At 32.3% G+C, this 21,050-nt stretch overlaps 1 protein-coding gene and 1 non-coding gene across 2 annotated transcripts; both read left to right on the forward strand.

Annotated features, from left to right (window-relative positions):
* The first annotated feature begins 215 nt into the window (after window positions 1–215).
* Window positions 216–18,079, forward strand: LOC126893703 (paired mesoderm homeobox protein 2A-like). Its single transcript, XM_050664140.1, has 6 exons — window positions 216–1,190; window positions 1,263–1,325; window positions 3,462–5,067; window positions 9,305–9,510; window positions 13,821–14,052; window positions 15,979–18,079. The coding sequence occupies exons 3-6, from the start codon at window positions 4,722–4,724 to the stop codon at window positions 16,350–16,352; spliced, it is 1,158 nt and encodes a 385-aa protein (XP_050520097.1). The 5' UTR covers window positions 216–1,190; window positions 1,263–1,325; window positions 3,462–4,721; the 3' UTR covers window positions 16,353–18,079.
* A 2,640-nt stretch (window positions 18,080–20,719) lies between these two features.
* LOC126897105 (5S ribosomal RNA) lies at window positions 20,720–20,838 on the forward strand. The gene has a single exon (XR_007702031.1). It is a non-coding gene; the product is annotated as a 5S ribosomal RNA (ribosomal RNA).
* The last annotated feature ends 212 nt before the right edge of the window (window positions 20,839–21,050 follow it).

Consider the following 21,050-nt stretch of genomic DNA (forward strand, 5'->3'; position numbering starts at 1 on the left):
TTTCAACTATTTATATAATATTTAAATATTGCTTGTGTTGATTATCATATTGTTAAATGAACAATTATGGTTTTTATTACTTCTTAATGTTTGTAAAAATAATTCTCAACGTGATTAATTTGATAACTATTTAAATATAATTTTTTAAATAACATTTGAAGTATTATCATATTATTTATTTATCTTTACCAAATAATTGAAAAATATTGAAATATTTTTTACGGCTATTTAAAGTTTAAAACAACGAATTTTTTTTTTTTAATAATTTAGTAAAAATTAAAAGTCATATTTTTCTGTGTTACTTTAATTCTGATTATTTTAAAACTGAAGTTTTTGTATTTTTTTTTCAATCGTTCCCAAAATGTTATTAAACATTTTTAAAGTTTGCTTGCTATTATTTTCTACGAATATTTTAATCAAAGCTTTAACTGTTAAGGAAAGAGAAACTATTGTGAATAGCATACTCGGATATCATGGATGGAAAAACATAAAAGATGTGGATCATGTTATTTATCATGGAAATGATTTTTATATTAATGATTTTCTGCAATTCAATTATCTTTTAAGCTTAGATAAAAAAATACGTGTTACAAACATAATCCTTGGATGTACCTACGCGAATTTTCTAAAGAATGTTTTTCTTGTCATTGAAAAATTTGGACAAAAGCCTGAATGTGCCAAATCATTGCTAAATGTTGTTCCCGATATCGTTTCATTTGTAATTAAAATGAAAGGAGCAATGTATGCTGTGGACAATCTGCATGGTAGTCCTTGGTGGTTAAGTGTAACAAACAACCCAATGTGTAATGCTGTGTTTGAAAAAATAATACATTTACATGCTATGTTACAGCTATTGTCAACTGCACCATGCGATGAACAACATTTATTAATTACAAACTTTAATTTTGTTTTAAAGTATTTTAAGTCACGGTATGAAGAACTAAAAATTGATGTCTCACATCACTGTAGATATGTAGAAAAAAAAGATAAAGTGTGGGATCAATGGTACAATGAACATAATGAGAATAACCTCCAAAACGAAGGAATTGATATCTGTCATTTTGTTGAATGGAAAATTAAAACATTAATTCAAACAACAGTTGAAGAAAAGTATTTTAAACTTGGATTTACGTTTAATTTGGATACTCAGGAAACTTCATTGCCAATAGTAACGGAAGGACAGAAAAACGGTACAAATTTATCATTTTACTTATATTAATGCGTATGCAAGTGATATATTTTATTACAAATTAATGTTTTAGATTTGTTAGATAAAGCTAATGCTGAACAGTTCAAGTCCCCAGAAATTGATTTTCTTTCAAAAGGTTTGTAAAAATAACATTTCTTACAATATATTGTTATTAAATGTTATTAAGTTATTAACTTTAAGTATGAAATTGACACAGATAAAATTTGTTTAAATGAATCTCAATAATATCTAAGATATATCTATTCAGACATATTCGTGTTCTGAGGGTGCACAACGTTTATTCATCAGCCAAATTGATGATTTAGTGAAAGTTTTCAATAATAATACTTGGGTCTATACATTAGATCAAACACATTTCACGGGAAGTGTACATGGGATGATATACTTTATTAATTAGGAACTATTATAACATCTAATTATAAAATCTATCAAAGGAAAATATATCTATATTTGTGAATGAAAGGATCACAAGTGTTGTTGGAAATATTTATGTCCAAAATGTACAAATTTGTTTATTATAAGGTTATTTGAAACCGTAGCGTGCAGTACTTTTTTTAGGCAGAATATTATTGGTTTTGTTTCTGCTTAAGTTATATGATGCGTTTCTTGGCATTGGCTTATACTCTGTAGATTTTTTGTTAAAATACCTTTGCTTATTTGAGATGATTTCAGAGACGTATTTAGGAATTTAACGTCCTAGGTAAAGTAGAAAAAGTGCCCAACTCTTTTTCTCTGCAAAATATAGAATGTCTCAGACCTAACGCTTAAAACTTTTGATTCAATTAGCATTTTGTTGAAATTTTTTTTTAAATAATTATTGCCTTCTTAGACTACGTTTATTATTTATCACTAATAAGAAAAAAATTATTATTTTTATCGTTTAAAAAATTTTGTATTAGTTATTTTTTTAGTATTTTTCTTACAAAATTGATGGGTCGATAACAATTTTGAGAAAAGTACTGATTGAGTAACAAATATTTTAATATATACAGTGGGTAAGAACCTGGACAGAGTGTACGTACATCAGTACGTCATACAATCGCGCAAACTGTATACCCACTTTTTATATTAAAAAATTCTGTAATTCAATAAGTACTAGTCCTAAAGTTGTTATTAACCTATTAACATTTTTTCTAAGAAAAGGGCTTGATATTTTGAAAAAATTATAATTACAAATTAAAATTTTTTTTTGTTAGTGATAAATAATTAAAAATATGATTAAAACATAGCCTATAAAGGCAATCATGATAACAGAATCAAATGTTGTAAGCGTTGTCAGTTAGTTTGAGACACTCTGAGTATAAAGGGCGATATGAGAATCATGAACCACTGGGGTAACTCGTAAAATAATAATAAATTGGAAAAAAAATTGTATTTTCAATAATTGAATTATTACATGTAATTATCGATTTATCCACTATTAAGTATTTTTTCTCATTGAAACTTACATATTTAACTACTTTATAAAATCGAAAATAATGTAATTAAAAAATCGATAACAAATTTTGGACCAGTATTTTAGAAGTTAATAACATTCTTATACCTAGTCGGGAGTGGAAGTGGGGCCTAAAAATGTCTAGTGATAAATATAATTTCTTCGGCTAGGTACGATTTGTGATTTTTTGAAGTATCGTTGTAAGGAATAGCTGAAAAAAATCGTAACAGACACGCAAAAAAAACACATAGTAAAATTAATATCTTCTTAGCTTCGCATCGAAACTAAAAAGTCGATAGCTCTGTAACACATAGGGAATGAACAAAAAAAATATTTAATATTGGATAAATCGAGAATATATGTAATTAAAAATACAAAAAAATGTTCAACACAATTATTATTATTTTATGAGTAATCTAATGTTTCGCGATTCACGAATCACCTTGTATATAAAAAATACATTTTAATAAAACCAGTGTATTTTCGTTTCTCATAGCATCTAAGTACATATAATGTGTACATATGAATACATTTACTCAAAAATATTTGTGTTATAATTTTTTTTTAAATTGTACATATTGATAATTTGCGACAGAAATTTGCTATATGGCGGAGTTGAATCATGCTCAGTTAGAGTTATATTTAATCATCTTAATATGAAATTATCTTGTCTAATTTGAGTCGTCAAATGAAACCCTGATTAATAATATATATTTTTTAACTGCCATGCGCCAGAAACGCCCCAAACAATTTCATTTGCCCCCCTCTCTAGGTAATTCAAAAAACTATATTAACTTTTATTTATATTTTTTCTAGGACTGAAAAGTGATCTTCCACCCGACAATATATGTAACATAGATAAAAATAAGAAGCCATATTTTATATTTTTTGAGTAATTGTTTATCAAAAAATATATTTCAATGTCCATTAATTATAGTAAATTTTCCGTCGAATTAAATAAAATTTAAGAAATGTATATGCCAATAGTTTATTAAAACAAATGAAAATAAAAAAACCCGTTTTTTGTAAAAATTAAGCATCGTGTAATTTCATTATGCACCACGAAATCGTTGTCATCTGTCCGATCACAATACTAACAAACAGTGTTTTCCTTAGTGTTTCCATTGTAGACGATATAAATTATACTTATGACGATGATTATTATGTGCGCGTTGTGTTGGCGTTTGTTTGGTTTACCGCGATGGTGAAAAAAAAAACAGAAATCGCAAGACTTATGGCATGTGTGCACATAATATCCGCGTATTAACGTTCGGGTGGTTTGATGGCAACGGCGGAACAAGGGGATGTTTTGGTTATTCGGAGGCGGTAGTAGCAGGGGTTGACGAGGAGTGGTAGGGATGGGAGCACGCACGCCGAAGCCAATGGCGTAGGGTCGGCCGCGCAAGGGTGTCGGTCGTAAGTCCCGCCCAGCCGGCTGATGGTACCGGTGCACTTGACTGCAGGGGTGGTTCGCACTTTTCTACACAACGGGCAGTTATTGAATTACGCAGGGCCATCATTTGATTTGGAACCGACGACACCGTCGTATATTGCGCGCACACTATAATCGTAATCATCCTCCTGTCCGTCGTTATGTAACTTAAGTATTTTCTTTTCCTCTCACTCTCTCCTCTTTTTTTTTATTATTATTATTTATTTGTTATTAAATTTTCTTTTACTGCGAATCATCGGACGCTCTTTTATAAGAATAAATTTTAATAATCTAATATATTCGAGTACGTGTCCAAGAAACACACGGCGGGACTTCCGCGGCCACACCGAGGTAATTACCATCTGACCGTTTCGGGTCGCATAATTATCCGAAATCGCCATTCGACTAACCCGCTGTCTCTCTCTATCCTTCATCGTCTGACCGAAACAATTGGATTAACACACTGAAATTTTTTCAACCAAATTTGTTCTCGGAACGAGTACGTGTAAAGGAAAGCTGTCGAATTGTATTGTTAATTCGTGTCGGTTTACACGTGTGTGTGTGTGTGTGTGTGTACGTATTTCGATCGACAGAGAAGCAAGCAACGGACGGTCTCTAGTAAATGAGATAACAGCTAGTACCAAATGGATTACTCGTACTTGAACCAAGCCAACTTTGACGGGCTGACAGGTGGTACGACGACCGGTAACATGGATCACTCGGCCATGGGTTACGGAGACCTGTCGGCCTGTGGTCAAATGTCACACGCCGCTTACCGTTTTGGACCTACAGCGGCCGCCGCTTCCATGGCTAGATCGTACAACACGGCCATGGGCCATCACTTATCGGCCGCAGCCGCCGCAGTGGCCGGCAATGGTCACCATAACTCCGTCTCGTCTTCAGCTAGAGCTGCGGCCGTCCATCACGCAGTTCATCACCAAGATCATTCCGGCAGATCATCCATGTTCTCCACTGCAATGAACCTACCGGGTAAATTAAAAAAATTGATTTTTTAAACAAGTCTTAATTTAATAAAAAAGTTTTTAACAAAGGTTTTACATAGGATATTTTCTCTTATCCCCTCCTCGTTATATCAACATTATTTAACTTTTTAGGTATTGAGGAAGGCTTAGATGTTTGTTTCGTAAATAAGCGTTTTGGGTAATATTTTCTTAAGTAAAATAGGCGATTTTATTTGTTACTAATAATATCTTAGTTTTTTGAAATGTCACAACATTAAAAAAAAAATTTAAGGTTCTTTTTTTTGGTTGAGTGTCAAAAAACAGTTATGATCTCAATGGTATATTGAAAATCAACAGTTTTCTATACTATATAGAAACTATACATGTTCTATTAAGTATCTTATTTATTTTCAACGAATGAAAATATTTGATAATGAAAAAAATACTAAAAACTCAATAAACTGAAAGTTAAAACAATTTTTTGTATCTGTAATGTTATATTTAGGTAGCGTGCAATTAATTTTATGGAGGTAATATTTATATATATATATATATATAATTTAAAACAAAAATAATGTTTTTTTAAGTTTGTATACACACTAAATATTACGCGGTTTCTCTTGGGGAATACATCTGACAGAATATACCAGTTTTGATGTATTTTAGTTGGGAAAAGTTTTGACAGGGGGTCGGACCAATGTGATAGACAAGCTTGGCAAGACAGACGACTTAACTCCAAAAGGGGAAACTATGAAATATTGACCGATTAAGTACGTGTGACGTTTATTCAATATATATTTCTTATTTATTTACTATACAAGATAATTTAGTACAAACTATTAATTATGTTAATTGTTCCACATTATATCTGGGTGTTCAATGTATATTTGTGAATGCTCATAAGAAACGCTATGAGAAAAATTGTCGGGAAAACTTAAGGACAATTATGTCATAAAATGTCTATTAATTATCTGATAGTGATAAATATTCTGTGCTTTACTATTTAACAATAAAGTACGATTTGTACTAAATTAGTTACCCGATGTTAATTCTATTAGATATTAAGTATGCTAACCACTGTTTGCCACATTCGTTAAGTCAATTAATAAAATCTTTATGTATTTTACGGGTCTCAATGTATTCCTTTTTCTAAACAGTATGATGACTATTTATAATTAGATAGTTACATTAGCGCTGCCCATATATTTTATTCGTATAATTTTATTGAAATATAATCTAAATATACGAGACTTTCAAAATATTACTTTTTATTTAAAATAATTCTTATACATAATCGATTACCTTGTAAGTGTTTATAATTATGAGTTTTCAGTATTTCTGAACCTGATATTAAATTTATGATAGCTCATAAAGTATTTTTAATAGATTATTGACTCAAGTGTTTTTTATAAGTATAAAATTATGGATATAATGTAAGCATAAATAGATATTCTCAAAATACTAATGTCATAGAATTTTTTTTTAATTTTGTCGAAAATTGTAAATTATATTGTTATAATCATAACTATAGTGAAAACTGATAATACTTGAAATTAATAACTCTCTAATGTCATGTGAAAACACAAAAAGAATTTTTATAATGATCATTTCTAAAGAAATAGATTAATTGCATTACTTAATTTTCGCTACGGGCTATAAAGTATTAAAAAAAATACTTGAAAAGTTATTTGAGAAATACACTAATATATTTGTTACGTTTTGTCAATGATAAGATAGGCGGGTTTGGTTATTATAATTACAATGCCTATCGTTAGAATTAGAGAGTATTGTTATTTACCTAGAATTTAACACCATTGATTTTGTAATAGATCAGCAATTACAGAATAGATTTTTCTACTTCTTCTTTTTCCTCGTCTTTACCCCACCTACGTGGGGTCGATCATCCTTACTCAAAAATTACAGAATAGCTGTGTTATTATAATTGATTTCTACAAATTTTTTTTTGTTTCTGTTTTCAATGTTAATAGACATAATAGTAAACAAGATGGGATATAGTCGACTGGTAAAGCACACCTACCTGCTTGATTTTTATTATTAATTAATAGACATTGAAACTTTCAATGTCTATTAATGTAACGAAAATGTTATCTTTCAATTTGAAAGATAACATTTTCGTTACATTTTTTTATTAAATTTACATTAAATCATTAAAATTATGAACAATTTTTATTTAGATCAACAAATTAAAATATTTAAAATTTAATAAAATATTTTTTTTAGTAAAAAAAATTGTTCGCTAAAAATTTGTTCCTATATAATGATAATCATTGTATGATACCTTTCTTTATTTGAAAATATAATTTTTATCTTATATCTATACTTACAATATCTTATTTATACAAGCAAGGCGAATTAAAACAAAATTTAGTATTGTATTACTCAGTGATGCAACCAGATTAGTTAAGGGATAGTAAACCCCCTGAAATTATTAGCAATATTTTAATTATGTTAAAAATTTTTTTTTATTTCTTATTCGAATCTTCCTAAATAGCGATTGCAAAGTAAAAAGATGTATTTTCTAGTTGTGCCATTGGTTTTAATTCAATAGTTTTTAAACTAAATAATATTTTTATTTTTTATAATAAAAATATAATTTTTCAATATTATTAATATAAGCAATTAAATTTTTTCCTTAAAATTTTGTTATCCAACCATCTTTACCGCTTCGTTTAATGTGACGCCCCAATCTCATTGTTGTCTTCCTAAATTCTGAGATTGCTTTGAATCATTTAAACATTACACAAATCATTTATCATTAAGGTAGATCGCGATAATAAGTAAAAAAACTTTAGTTTTTCTTTTAATAGGCATATTAAAAGTAACACGTGAAAAAAATAACGTCATGCCGGTGGACACTGTGTACACACGTGAGGTGTTTATAATAATTTGGTTTTATCGATGCAATACTTTGCTTTTTCCAGATTACACCCACTTGTCTGCTGCGAGAGGTAGGTCCATTCTTGCAAAGGGAGGGGCGAGGTTGTAAAAAATGGCGCGCAACTAGCGATGCTTGCAGTTTGCGGCCTGTTCGGCGTTTAATATCCGTTATCGTGTCTGCACACTATAGTCCACAGCCATTGAAGGATGCGACCGTTCTCCTCGAGCCGCATGGAAACAGCACGCTCCGCTGCGGTTAATGGGATTAAAAAACGGCGACATTGTGTTAGCGACAGCGGAGATCACGCGCAGTCGTTAAAACATTTTACGTTGCCGTTTCCGCTCAGCAACTTAACTTTATGTACTTTTTATACGCATACATACATACATATTTATGAACGCGCCCTGTACAGCAGCCGTCCCTGGATTCGATCAATATAGAAACCCGCTCGCCGAACACCGGCGTAAAAATGGCGGCGGCGGCGGTTCCAACCGTTTTTCTATACGTACAGTAGAGCTCTGGCTCTCCCTCACAGCAACGTTCCCTCTACATTTTTCCGCCCCTTCGATCACACGCTCATTACTCGCCTTCCCCTTGACATTTTTGAATAGCTGTAGGGATAATTACGGGTTAGGCGCGAGGTTATGCGTTCTAAATCCATATTGCCACCGGACGAGTTGTATGTCTCCACGAGTAAATTTTCGCATTATTTTAGACACACTCCTGTGATTTCTCGCGATTTTTTTGTTCGTGCGGAGTAAATATACTTCTGTTGTTTGCGTATACATAGAAAAGGAAAGCGATACGAACATTCATACACTACAACCGCAATGGCTTTATTTTCGACCATATAAATCATTAATAATTTAAGAGTAATCTCGCGACGTGTGTGCATAAATTTAAATATATCATATTGGTTCGTATAAAAAATGTACGCTCGGCTCGTAAATAATGCGATGATAATGCGAGTGGAAATACGGGTTTTTCTTTTTCGTAATTTATAGATGCATTGCAGATAAAAAGCAGACGTCGAAAAAGCTTTAACGCGCCGATAATCAGCGACGATACGAAGAACAGACGGTCGTACAGCATCCAGTATATCTAAACTGTCGTAATACGATCTCGATACTCTACATCTTGTAGTTTGATTATGAGTTTAAAATAAAATATAGGTCGTAAAGACTAATAATCAACGTTATAGGTCACTAAAAGATAATTACGTTTTTTGAAAAACTTCTTCGATAGATGTTTGTAGCACACAAATAGATTGTTCGAGTCAATAACCAACGTTAAAATATTTTTGTTTGTTAAAATTTGTAGACAAATATTTACATCGTCTAAACGTGTCGTATGCGTTGCGTTACAGGTGGTTTGGCGGCGTACAAAAGTCTTCCGTACTCAACTCACGACAGTATTCTCACGGAAAAACGGAAACAGAGGAGGATACGGACTACGTTCACTTCGGCACAATTGAAAGAATTAGAAAGAGCTTTCCAGGAAACGCACTATCCTGATATTTATACCAGAGAAGAGATAGCCAAACACATTGAGCTCACCGAAGCTAGAGTCCAGGTAAGCTGCACGAACGAACATAATTTCCTATTAGGATTGTCTCGGATGGGGTTGGACCATTACTGAAATTCCATTGTCATGAAATTATCAAGTCGTTATTGAAATTAATTTGATTTTCATTAGCTAAAAACTCGATTTTGCACATAATTCATTAGTATTTTAAATCGTTGTAAACACTCGACGTTTAATTCGGTTTTGTGTTTACCTTGACGTGGTTGTTTTTAATGCTTTCTATTTTACGATGAACCCTTTAGAACTATACGATATTCTGTATTGATAAGATAAAACGTGGGGGCGTGTCAGGGATTTACTTGGCCATACGATTCCCACGAACAACTTTGTCGGCGTGTTATGGATTTCCGTATCAAATTAGGTAATTCGAGCCTTGCGACCGACGTTCGTTTTGTTGTTGTTGTTCGTCCAATAGGAAAAAACTTTTGCGCGTGCACCGCGACCGACGGCTCAATTGGCCGTCGTACTTGACTCGATTGGCGGCGGCCAGCACCATAACACGACGCGTAAATACAACAACCGTGTAACGAGATACTCTTGTACGTTTATGAGCATGTGTAATTTAGTCCGTCCGATTTGAGCGGGCGCCGTACACTTGACGGCACGCGCCCATCGGATCCCCCTAATTTGCCACCGGTGTCCGGTTTGTATGTCTACTAGACGAACACTGTTGTCACTTATTATCTTTGTGTACACGGTATGTTTATGGATACATTAACATTTATTACGGCGCTGTAAATGATGTTATCGTTGCCGACTTGATGTAAACGTGCGTAATAAACAATGTACAACACGTACTGTGTGATGAACGCATCGGCCTTGTATATCGTGCGATACTTTTTTTTCGGCATTTCAAAGTAGCACATTTTTCTTCTCGCAGTATTTAAATACCAATTATTATCCAAAGTATAATTTTTTACACGTCTAGCGGCGCACATTTTAATTTTCTACAAACCAGTGAATTTTTCATCATTTTTCCATACACTTGTACCACTCGATTGTTAGTACATGTGAGCGATTGTTAAACTTGGAAATACTGAAATGTTGTTTTTACGTCATTATCGTTTTTTCAAAAACCTTATTATGAATATCGATATTACAATATCACACAAAATAAAAACCTTCCCGATACGCTAATCGATTAATTAAATGTCGCGATAATCGTTTACGCACCTGTAGAGTAATACGTCATTTTGTTAAGAGAACTATCAATCTGCGTCGGAAAAAAAAAACTTTTCATTAACAATGGGTCAATATTGTTCTGATATGAAATAATAACAAGTATTTTTATAAATCAGTGTGGTGTTGTAATCCTCGCCGTGTCGATCCGGAGCCTTTTCTGTTTGCTCAGTTGTGCGCAAAAAAGTGATAGGGCGGAGGGCGGTGAAAAAATATTAACATGTGTTAAATAAGTATTTAGCCTTCTGTCGAGGTGTATTTATTGTTTTCACGGCGACAGTGTTGGGGAAGACACCCCATAAACAACAAACAAAACGGTGCACCGACTCCATAAAATAATAATGTAGCCGCCAGTGTGTAACTTTGTACTTTTGATGGAGTCATGCACTACAACAATGGGGCCGGTGTATTATTGGGTCGGTCGTAGGTACAGATAAAGAGCGGGCCGATGACGATCGCCACCTAAACATCTACCGGTTTAACGAACTGTGTGGGGGACTGCAACTGTTTGTGTGTAAAAAGGATTCGGACCGGTGCGACGTTTATTGTCTGCCGTTGTCGCCCTATAATGATCTCCGATGTTAACACGCACAGTACATTTGTTTATCATTTCATTCTGGTTTTTATGTCTCTATCAATGTGCACACATAATGTATGTACACACGAGTGTAACAAAAAGAGACATCGATGGCATTATGTCATTACGACGGTACCGTAGTGTTGTGAGTCATTTGCAACACTATTGACAGTACAACGGCTAATGTATTAAACGTGCGACACTTGTTTTTAGAGTATTTATCTCGATTGTCGTCACTGTTCGACACAGTTGGTGGAAAATATTCATTGATTTATTATTCCACTTTACTTCAAACAAAGCAGTCCGATTCCGTACTAATTCTTATCGATGTTATGCAGTTCCGTTTTGTCAGCGGTAGCAAACGAAAGCCGCGCGTTTGATAAAAAATTGCCGACAAAAAAAAAAAAAATGGAAAATTATGCTAGATCATCGTTCGGGGTGGTGTGTGAAACGATTCGTTTGCGCGCTGTCATCCAGTCTGTGATGATTTAGATGTACAGGCCTTGTACTCAATTTACGCGAACAATGACGAAAAGAATACAAAACAGACTTGGGGTAGTCTGCGAGTGTTCACTGCCACGGGCTACAGAATCGCTGATTGAAATAAAGACCGTTTGGCGAACAACACGCAGTGGGTTGGGTGTGGTGACACATACGAGGGTCCTATTAAATTAATAACAGCTCAACGAGCCAAAAGAAGCACCGCCGCCGCCGGCGGTGTTGTCGCGGTGTCAATTCTATTGTGGCGAAGATATTGTCATCCCAAAATAATGGCAACTTAGACATGTAGTAACTCTGTTTACAGTAATGTGTTGTCATATACGAATTGAGATATCGCATGGGAGACCGTTACTTGTACCACTGCTCGTGTTTTACTCGGAGACGACGTTTTTCCGATTAAATATTACAAGTCGGTACGTTTTGTAAATCACGCGGGTAAACCAATGAAACATAAACAATTCAAAATTTAAATCGATTTGATAAGAGAATCAATATAAACACGGTCTATAATTCTTATGTAATGGCCTGTTGAAATGATCGAGTAAAAAATACACATAAATGTCACTTAGAAAACGTTCGATTGATAAAGCACATGCGATGACACACCAATTTATGAAATACGTTGAAGGGTAAGTGTATATTTATATTAAATTAGCCAGTTGTACTGGTGGACGGAGGTGAATCGAGGGAACACCCCTATTGCTAGTGTGTATTGTATAGATCCGTGTATTATTGTATGCAGACACGGTCAATTAAATAGTGCACGACGAGAAGTTAAGGTCTACACGGTACATTGGTCGCGTATCGCACGACACATAGATAAACACAGATACCCTACATCTGTTAAGTTTAAAGCTCACCCGGAGTTATTTATTTTGCCGTAGCAAGCTTGAAATCCACTGGGATACGTAGGAAATTATGGAAATGTACCGAAAATAATGATTACAAAATAATAACTGATATTTTTATCCTTCAGATTACGTTCGATTGAATATTACAAATACGATTGTAACGGAAATTTCACTCGTATTAGTAAGAACTTATTTAATTAATGGGTATGTTCTATTTGTAGGATTTGTAAAACAATAATAAGTTATTCAAATCAAATAAGTGTGTTCAATTAATGTATTTTAATCTGAAAATTGCAGAAATAAAAATTATCATGAATTCAATTCGATACGCGAATAGTATTTGTTGTACTTAATTAGAAAATTAGCTTAGTTGATGATATTCTACAACGTGCTGTTTGTTAAAAACTGGAAAAAATTCACCTCTTGATTGACGATGTCAGTACCTTTTTAATGATTTTAACAGTGGCCAACAATAATAACGGAGAAACAGCAGCAAAATAAACTGGGCTGGGTTTTTACGCGCATTTTTTACGTGTACAGGTCACCGTATAGTCGAATCAAAGATGCCATACTGTGTGTATCCGCTCGGTATGCTCGTGCTGTGTACAAGAGTAAACGGAACCGAATTTTATTGGATTTAAGAGGTACAAGTCAAACATCACGTCCTCTCAGTTGTTTTTATATGCGAACGACCGGTCGACCGATGACGGCACAGTACGTGGGAGGGAAGGAATAAAAAAAAAAGGGGAGAGTAAAAGGAAGAAAAAACACTACCTCCAAACTCTCTTTTGCCCGTTCGTTTCTCTTTGCACAGCCCAAGTACACACGCTCAAACAAAAGACCGATCGCGTCCGACTTTGAGTGTTTTGAAGTTTATCTTCCACCATAGGACTTTCGTTCATCGAGCACCGCAGTATTTGTTTAGGACAAAAATATAGCCATTTAAAAACGATGGGTCGGAAGGTACCGGTTGATTAACAGAGGGCTATGTGCGCGCGGGGAATTGACTGGGAATCCGTAGTGTGCACATTCGGTATAGGGGTTTTTGGGCATTCTGGTCAAAGCAACTTTAACTTTAGGGAGGACGGAATTACACCAATTAGTGTTTCCGATGAAATGTAACTAAACCGTAATGAATAATCTTTTACGAAATGAATGTAAAAATACCTAGAAATAACTGGCTATTTCAGGTGTGGTTCCAAAACAGAAGGGCAAAGTTTCGAAAACAAGAACGATTGGCCCAGCAGAAGTCATCGTCGCAAACTCAGAACAACAACAGTGCCGTGGACACGACTAGTATAAAGACGGAACCCAAACAATGCGGCCAGCAAGTCAAAGACATCAAACCTGGCACACCTTCCACCCCTGGAAGCATATCGTCCAACAACGGATCTACCGACATGAAATCCATGAATGGAACAGGTAATTCATTTTAACTTTTATCAGATAAAGTGCTCTATTTTGCTGCGTAGCTAAAATAAATACACGTATATAAAAAACAAATACCGTACCGTATTAACTCCCGAGAGATAAACTGGAATTTATTTGTTATTAGGAAAACGAAAATGATATTTTTGTACTTTCCCTAAGAGAATAAGCGTAAATTGTGAGTACTTGGTATTCGTAATGCCAAAAGCCGTTTTTAATTGACCTCGTTTCGTACATTTTTATAGGTTTTTTTTTTCTGAGGTAAAAGTAACAATCGAATTGTGTTGTTTGCTATCCCAACAGAACGAAATCACAGTACAACATGCACTCGCAAAACAATACACTACAACGTTTTGGGTAAAATGTGCGTTTGAATTGGCTACTGGTTGCGCAATATAATATGAGCTAGGGTCACTTTTTATGATGTAACATGTCATAGAGGAAACGCAACAGGCATCTTATGATAAATGAACACCGTACAAGATTGGAAACATGAATTTGATTCGGCCATTTGTTTTGTTATGCACCCGCATAGTGGAAAAAGCAAAACGGAGAAATCATTGGAGGGGCTGGTCCGAGGAATGACTGATGATTTTCGGAGACTAACAAGAAATCTCGAGTTTTCTTCTTTTATTTATTGTTAGAGACAAACAACGTGTAAAGAAAAACAGTGGAAGTCTACGAGGGGGCTTAGTTTTAGAGCGTGGGAGATGGGAAAAAAGGGACGATTGGGTAAGAAATCCAAAATAAAGAATCCCGTCGAGCGTGTTCAAACTACCCTCGGAACAAAGTTCTATTTCTCTAGCGCGTCCCTCGGTGTGGCCACACCCACGCACTCTACGGCACTACCGTCCCACAACGGATGCTGCGACGGGTCTGTGCACGAGCGTGTGTCGGTGTGCCGAGTGTGTACTCACAGCGAGCGCGCACATTAACCGTAGGAGAGCACCGTGACGTTTAATCTAGAAAATTGCTGTTGGTTACATCGTTCGTTTCCATTAGTGTCAGGCGACCCGTAGGACACATATGTACACCGAAGAGAGAAGGACTGTATAAGAGAATAAGAAAAAATCGAGGGGCAAAGAATGAGAGAATGAAAAAAACGTCAGTAAGCGAAAAGTTCGCCTGAGCGCCACATATTTATATAGTGAAGCGACTTTGTCTGTATGATCAATTTTGACAGAGGATACAATATAGAGCCGATTAAATGTGAACTTGAAGTGCTATTGTGCTTAAATTGTACAGATTGTATTAGTTTCAAAAAAAAAAACTAGAAAAGAAATACTGTCTTCCTATTTATTTTTAATGTATGAGGTTTAAAGTCGGAAAATAATACATTTCGTTATCTCTATGCCAATCGCATAATATTTGCACCTTAATTATTGAACGGAAGAATTCGGCTAGTTTTCCTTATTGCTGTTTCAAAAAAGATGATTGCATTGAACTTAACAATCCCATTTATTGAACATCCCGTAAAAGTGTACTTCAATTGCAATGATTATTTTTAAACACGATGACAATTTATTATGCATATTGACTGATAAACTAAAATTTATTTTACTTATTATTTTTTGTAATAATTTTAATTGGAAGAATTAATGGTACTTCGACTAGTAATTTAAGACTTTTTTATTAATCAATTTTAAGCTGTAACTAACGGTAATGTCTAGATCGAACAGAGAACTTTCACTGCACCCCACGCAAGTGTTATATTTTTATATTTATATTTGTATAATGACTCATACGTTTGGTACGTCTTTGTTGATCACATTATTTAAAAGTGTCTTGTCAATTAAAATAAACAAATCGATTCCGAAAATAAAATTTTTGCGACAATCATTTTATTTCAAACTTTCTAGTAATAAGAAAAGTAACAAATTGAATGTGTGGTCGAATTTTAATTTCTACAATTATTTATAGGCATTAAAATGTCAGAACAGCCGGAAGGAGTGAATAACAATAAATGGTTGTTGGGACAGGGCCAAAACTACTCGCAGCTTCACCATCAGCTTCAACAGCAATGTGTTGGTGGCGGAGGCGGTGGAAGCGGTGATGGGTCCGGTAACAATTCACCGACATCTTCGTCTTCAACACACAAAAATGGATCTACCGTAATGAACGGCTCTCACAACATTAATCACAATAGTCATCACCATCTTTCGCCATCATCGCACCATCATCACCAACAGTTCGCACACCATCCGTTCAGCTTATTGGGTGCCGGCAGTCCTGCCGGTTATTTACTCGGTTCTGACTCTCTCAAAGTATCCGGCGGTGCTAATCATTTGTTCTAGTGACCATTACAACGAAACTTCAATCTAATTTTTTTCAAGACTTGAGCCTATTTTCAAATATTTTATTTGACATCGACATGTGATAAAAGTTTAAAAAAATACATATAATGATGTATTGCTGACTGAAATCGGTAAAAAATAACGTGAAACATTTATAGAGTATTATTTTATCATTATTTGCAATACAAAACATTATTGTTATTCAATAAGATTACACTAAATAGTACAATAAAAAATGTCGAGTCATTTGAGTATACATAATAAGTTCGAATATTATTATATCATAGTAAGATTATTTTTTATTGAGTTCCGAGTTGTCTTTTTTTCTTTTCGTTGTTTTTAGTTGTATATTATTATTTGTCGTACTTTTTGTTTGTAACTTCCGAAATATTTTAAGGATAATAGTCGTTTGTAGTAGAAAATAATTAAAATATACTTAATATGTTTACAATCTATTATTTCAGTGCAATAATAATTTTTGAACGCCGTAAATGTACTTCGGGATGGATGCAAATTTAGTGATTGAATAAAAGGCACACGAGATCGCGGGGGCAGATCTTATTCGCATACACGAAACGTGGTGACTAATGCCAGTTGATCTTAGATTATTACGGTTTGTTTTGATATGGCGCTTTCCACAAGTAGAGCCACTAAGTCTCGTCAATCATGGACAAAGTTGACAGACTCTCTTGGTAAACACACAAATCTATTAGACCAGTGTATTTATAGTCTATATAGTCATATGCACTGGTTACTGTGTTAACGGTTACTATTTGTCGGCCAATAGAGATGAGCCGCTCTTTGATAATCGTTCGACCGTTGAAATTTGGAAGCAGTCTGTTAATATAACATCCCGACCTACGCAAAGTCCCAAAGTGTTTTAACACTTATGAAAGGTAAAAAAAAAACATCTTAACGTTACGAAATAATATTAAAACTCCGATAATTTAATAATTACTCACTAATTTGAAAATATGAAATTTTAAATCAAATTTTAAAACAATTTTTTTTTTGGATTTTTAATTTTATATTAAATGGTCAGATTTGTGGGTTCATACTTAATATATTAGGTTTAAAATATAATATCCCAAGCATTTTTTTAAACGTAACATTATGTATTTAAAAATATCAATATATGCTCATTCAACTTTGTTTGCATTACCATAATTCATTCCGCATCTAATTATTATTGCACAGTTTTCAATTTGTAAAACTTTGTTGGCCAACAAAATGTAACAGATAAACTAAAATATTGGAGAGCTATAGCCTGACGAGTACCAAATATCGATTTAAAAATTATTGGTATTTTTTAAAGTTTCCTGTTTTCTTTTTCTTATGGGTTTTCAACTGGATCAATAGAAAAATATAATTTCTATTACATTATTACAAAGGGAAAAGTTGTTCCATTGAACAATTTCATTTGACACTTATCAATTTATGGCTCTCAAAAATTGTATTTCTTAAAGTTGTTTACAGAGATTTTAAAATTTATTTGATTTTGAATTATTTTTAATTAAAATTATGAATTTAAAGTAATATATTTATATTTTATTTTAGTTTTCAAATTAATTATATAATAATACTTGTTTGCGTTAGCCTAATTGTATATTTACTCTTACGTGTATATATTATAATGTGTAAGTATTAATAAAATAATTATACAAGTATAAATTGTATAAAAACGTGACGACGATTTAAATGTAAATATTTGCCAAAAGAGTATCGTTCAATAAAAAAAAAATACAAATTACCAAAAAAATAACCACATTTATTTTATTTATTGTCTCAAATTATTTGTTTTTCCTATTTTTTTGATAAATTATAAATAAGAGTAAAAATGTTTTGCAGCTGGCTAGAGCAAAAGTCTAGAAAATACAACTGTGACCGCACTTAATGATTCACGACTTTTTTATCTACGTTTTTTTTAAACACTTCTTTCGTCAACGTCAAAACTTGTAGTAGCTGCCAAAACCCTGACATAATTACTTAGAAACAATTCGGCATTGGTCTTATTCAATAAGTCAGACTTTATCTCAAGGAACTTAGAACAAAGGATTTCTATGCAAAATTATGTCGAATGAAACTAAGAATCTCTTGATTTAAAAATAACGAATGTTCACTTTCTTTGATTTAATTGAACATATTTTATCCATACAGATTAGCATATTTTTGGTCACAAATTTGGTAATGAGAAGTTTAGTACAGGAAGTACTATAAAAACCGAGTGTGCTAGGTGTGCCTGACACAAGCCCCGAGATTAACTTATTTTGGGAGAAACCACTTTTTTTAATTTCTAGTGAGATGGGAAACACACAGGCTTTAACTTAGTCATTGTGACACGAATACAGGGCGAAGTAGAAGAACTCTATTGTTTTAAATGGTTAGTTATTTATGTCAATAATTTTTGACAAATGTTAATTATTGTTAATGTTTCTTATATATTGGTCAACATTTGTTAACAAACTGTAAGCAAAAATATTAACTTGAAAAGTATATAGTTTTTTTAGAATTGTGATGGAACAATAATTGTACCATCACAATTATTCTTATACGCTATTTGAGTTGTCTGTAATCATATTAACTACCAATTTTCAATTTGTAACTAATAAGAAAATAAATGACGTTTATTTTTCGGGGAGGAGAGTATATCCACCGAAACTAGGAGCTTAACTAAAAAATTCATTAATTATCAGTGACACATTCAAAATTTTTTTAGGAAGAATATTAATTAAATAAATTCTGAATATTTCAATCGTAGAATATTTTAAACACCTAAAGTCACTTAAAAATGATTACAATAGTTTATATTTAAGTGATCTATTACGATAAAAATGCAAAATAATATTGAGTTTTCTGATAAAGTTACTGTAAATAGTAAATGTAAAATTTTTTGACTGCAAATTAATCTTATAAAATACCACTTTTTTAATTCTCATAAAATTTTCAATATAATAATGTAAATTTCAAACTTGCGAATTGGCCTAAATGTCATGGTAACAAATTCAACATTTATTAATTATAAACTTTTACAAAAATCAACTTAAAAGGACAAAAAAAATTGTATAAAATTAATATTTTGCACTTACTATCTCTAACATATTAAACATTAAAATCAGTAATAATTTAAAAACAATTATTTTTTGTTTATAATTATTTTTTTTATACAAATACTCTTTTTTTAATAATTAGTAATAATATAAAAAATTAGAAGTGATAGAAAAAGTCTAATGCACATTTGAAACACATAATAATTCATAAATAAAAACATATTTTTTTATAAAGTATAGCATCAAGTCCTTTGATTTTTATACATATTTGTCATAGAAGTAAAGAAATATAATACTTTATAATTTTATTATTACTTCCCTATGAAATTCAATTTAGTAACTTAACAATATATACTAATGAATTTAATCATGAAAAAACATAATAGCTTTAAACTTTTAATGAATCTTAATTACAAAAATACAATAAGCTAGATAGGGATTTGTAATATAAGTTAATATGCAATAGGAATGTTATAATGACATAATAAATTTATATGAGTGTAAATATATAAGTTTTTTCTAAAAAGTTTCTTTGACTATTAGGTCAAACATAAGTTATGTTAAAGATAATGAAATCTTAAACAAACCTAATAGAAAATTACCCATACACCCTTAGCAGAAACACAGATCGTTATAGTATTCAACGTTTTACATTTAAGAACAATTGACTTCATACTACATGCTTTATTTAAGATAAATCATTGCCAACGATTCGTTACAATTATTTAANAAATCATTGCCAACAATTCGTTACAATTATTTAAAAAAATAATAATAATTAGATTTTAAAAATCTTGTCAAGAAAAATAAATTATATCAGTGTAATTACTGCTTTTATTAAAATGTTATCAACATAAATGTAAATGACTTTTTACTCTAGACTACATTTAAAAGTGCTATATATTCAAACAAATTTCGGAGGGGTTTTGAAAAATTTGAATGGACCGAGTAGCAAAGATTTTCTTGTTTTACCCATAACCTTGAATTGAATAGTGAATTAAAATTTTTGGTAGATTTAAGAAGAAAAAAAAATGCTTTTCAAGAGATTTATTATCTAAAATATAAGTTATGTATTAATATGCAATAGGAATGTTATAATGTCATACTAAGTTTACATGAGTGTAGATATATGTTTTTTTTATAAAATTTCTTTGACTCATAGGTCAAACTTAAGTTATATTATGAATAATGAAAACATAAACCAACCTAATAGAAAATTACCCATATATCCTTAGCAGTATATAATTTTTTCATAGGGAGACGGTAAATACATAACATAAGTAATACAATATAAATTAGTAACATATTTGTAAAGTTATCGCCAACGACCATACCACGTTGAATACACCAGTTCTCGTCCGATCACTGAAGTTAAGCAACGTCGGGCGTAGTTAGTACTTGGATGGGTGACCGCTTGGGAACACTACGTGCCGTTGGCAATTTTTTAATTATTCCAAAAATGATACTCCTTTTACACTATTTAAGAGATTTAAGTTTAACCCTGAGTATGGTGAAATTTAATTCACCAGATATTTAAATTGTTTTTTTTTAATTAGGATTTAATATAAATAATTGTATTCGTAAAAAATATATACTATATTTCAAATCCATTTCTAACTTACTGCATTTTTGAAATTAAGATTCTATAAAA

The sequence above is a fragment of the Daktulosphaira vitifoliae genome, unplaced genomic scaffold, assembly GCF_025091365.1.
Source record: "Daktulosphaira vitifoliae isolate Bord-2020 unplaced genomic scaffold, ASM2509136v1 Scaffold_1, whole genome shotgun sequence".
In the NCBI taxonomy this organism is placed as follows: Eukaryota; Metazoa; Arthropoda; class Insecta; order Hemiptera; family Phylloxeridae; genus Daktulosphaira; species Daktulosphaira vitifoliae.

Excerpts from the sequence above, each read along its gene's own strand:
- LOC126893703 (XM_050664140.1), top strand. The coding sequence starts at position 4,722 with ATGGATTACTCGTACTTGAACCAAGCCAACTTTGACGGGCTGACAGGT. Across the intron at positions 9,511-13,820 it reads TCACCGAAGCTAGAGTCCAG|GTGTGGTTCCAAAACAGAAG; the intron begins GTAAGCTGCACG and ends TGGCTATTTCAG. Across the intron at positions 14,053-15,978 it reads GAAATCCATGAATGGAACAG|GCATTAAAATGTCAGAACAG; the intron begins GTAATTCATTTT and ends AATTATTTATAG.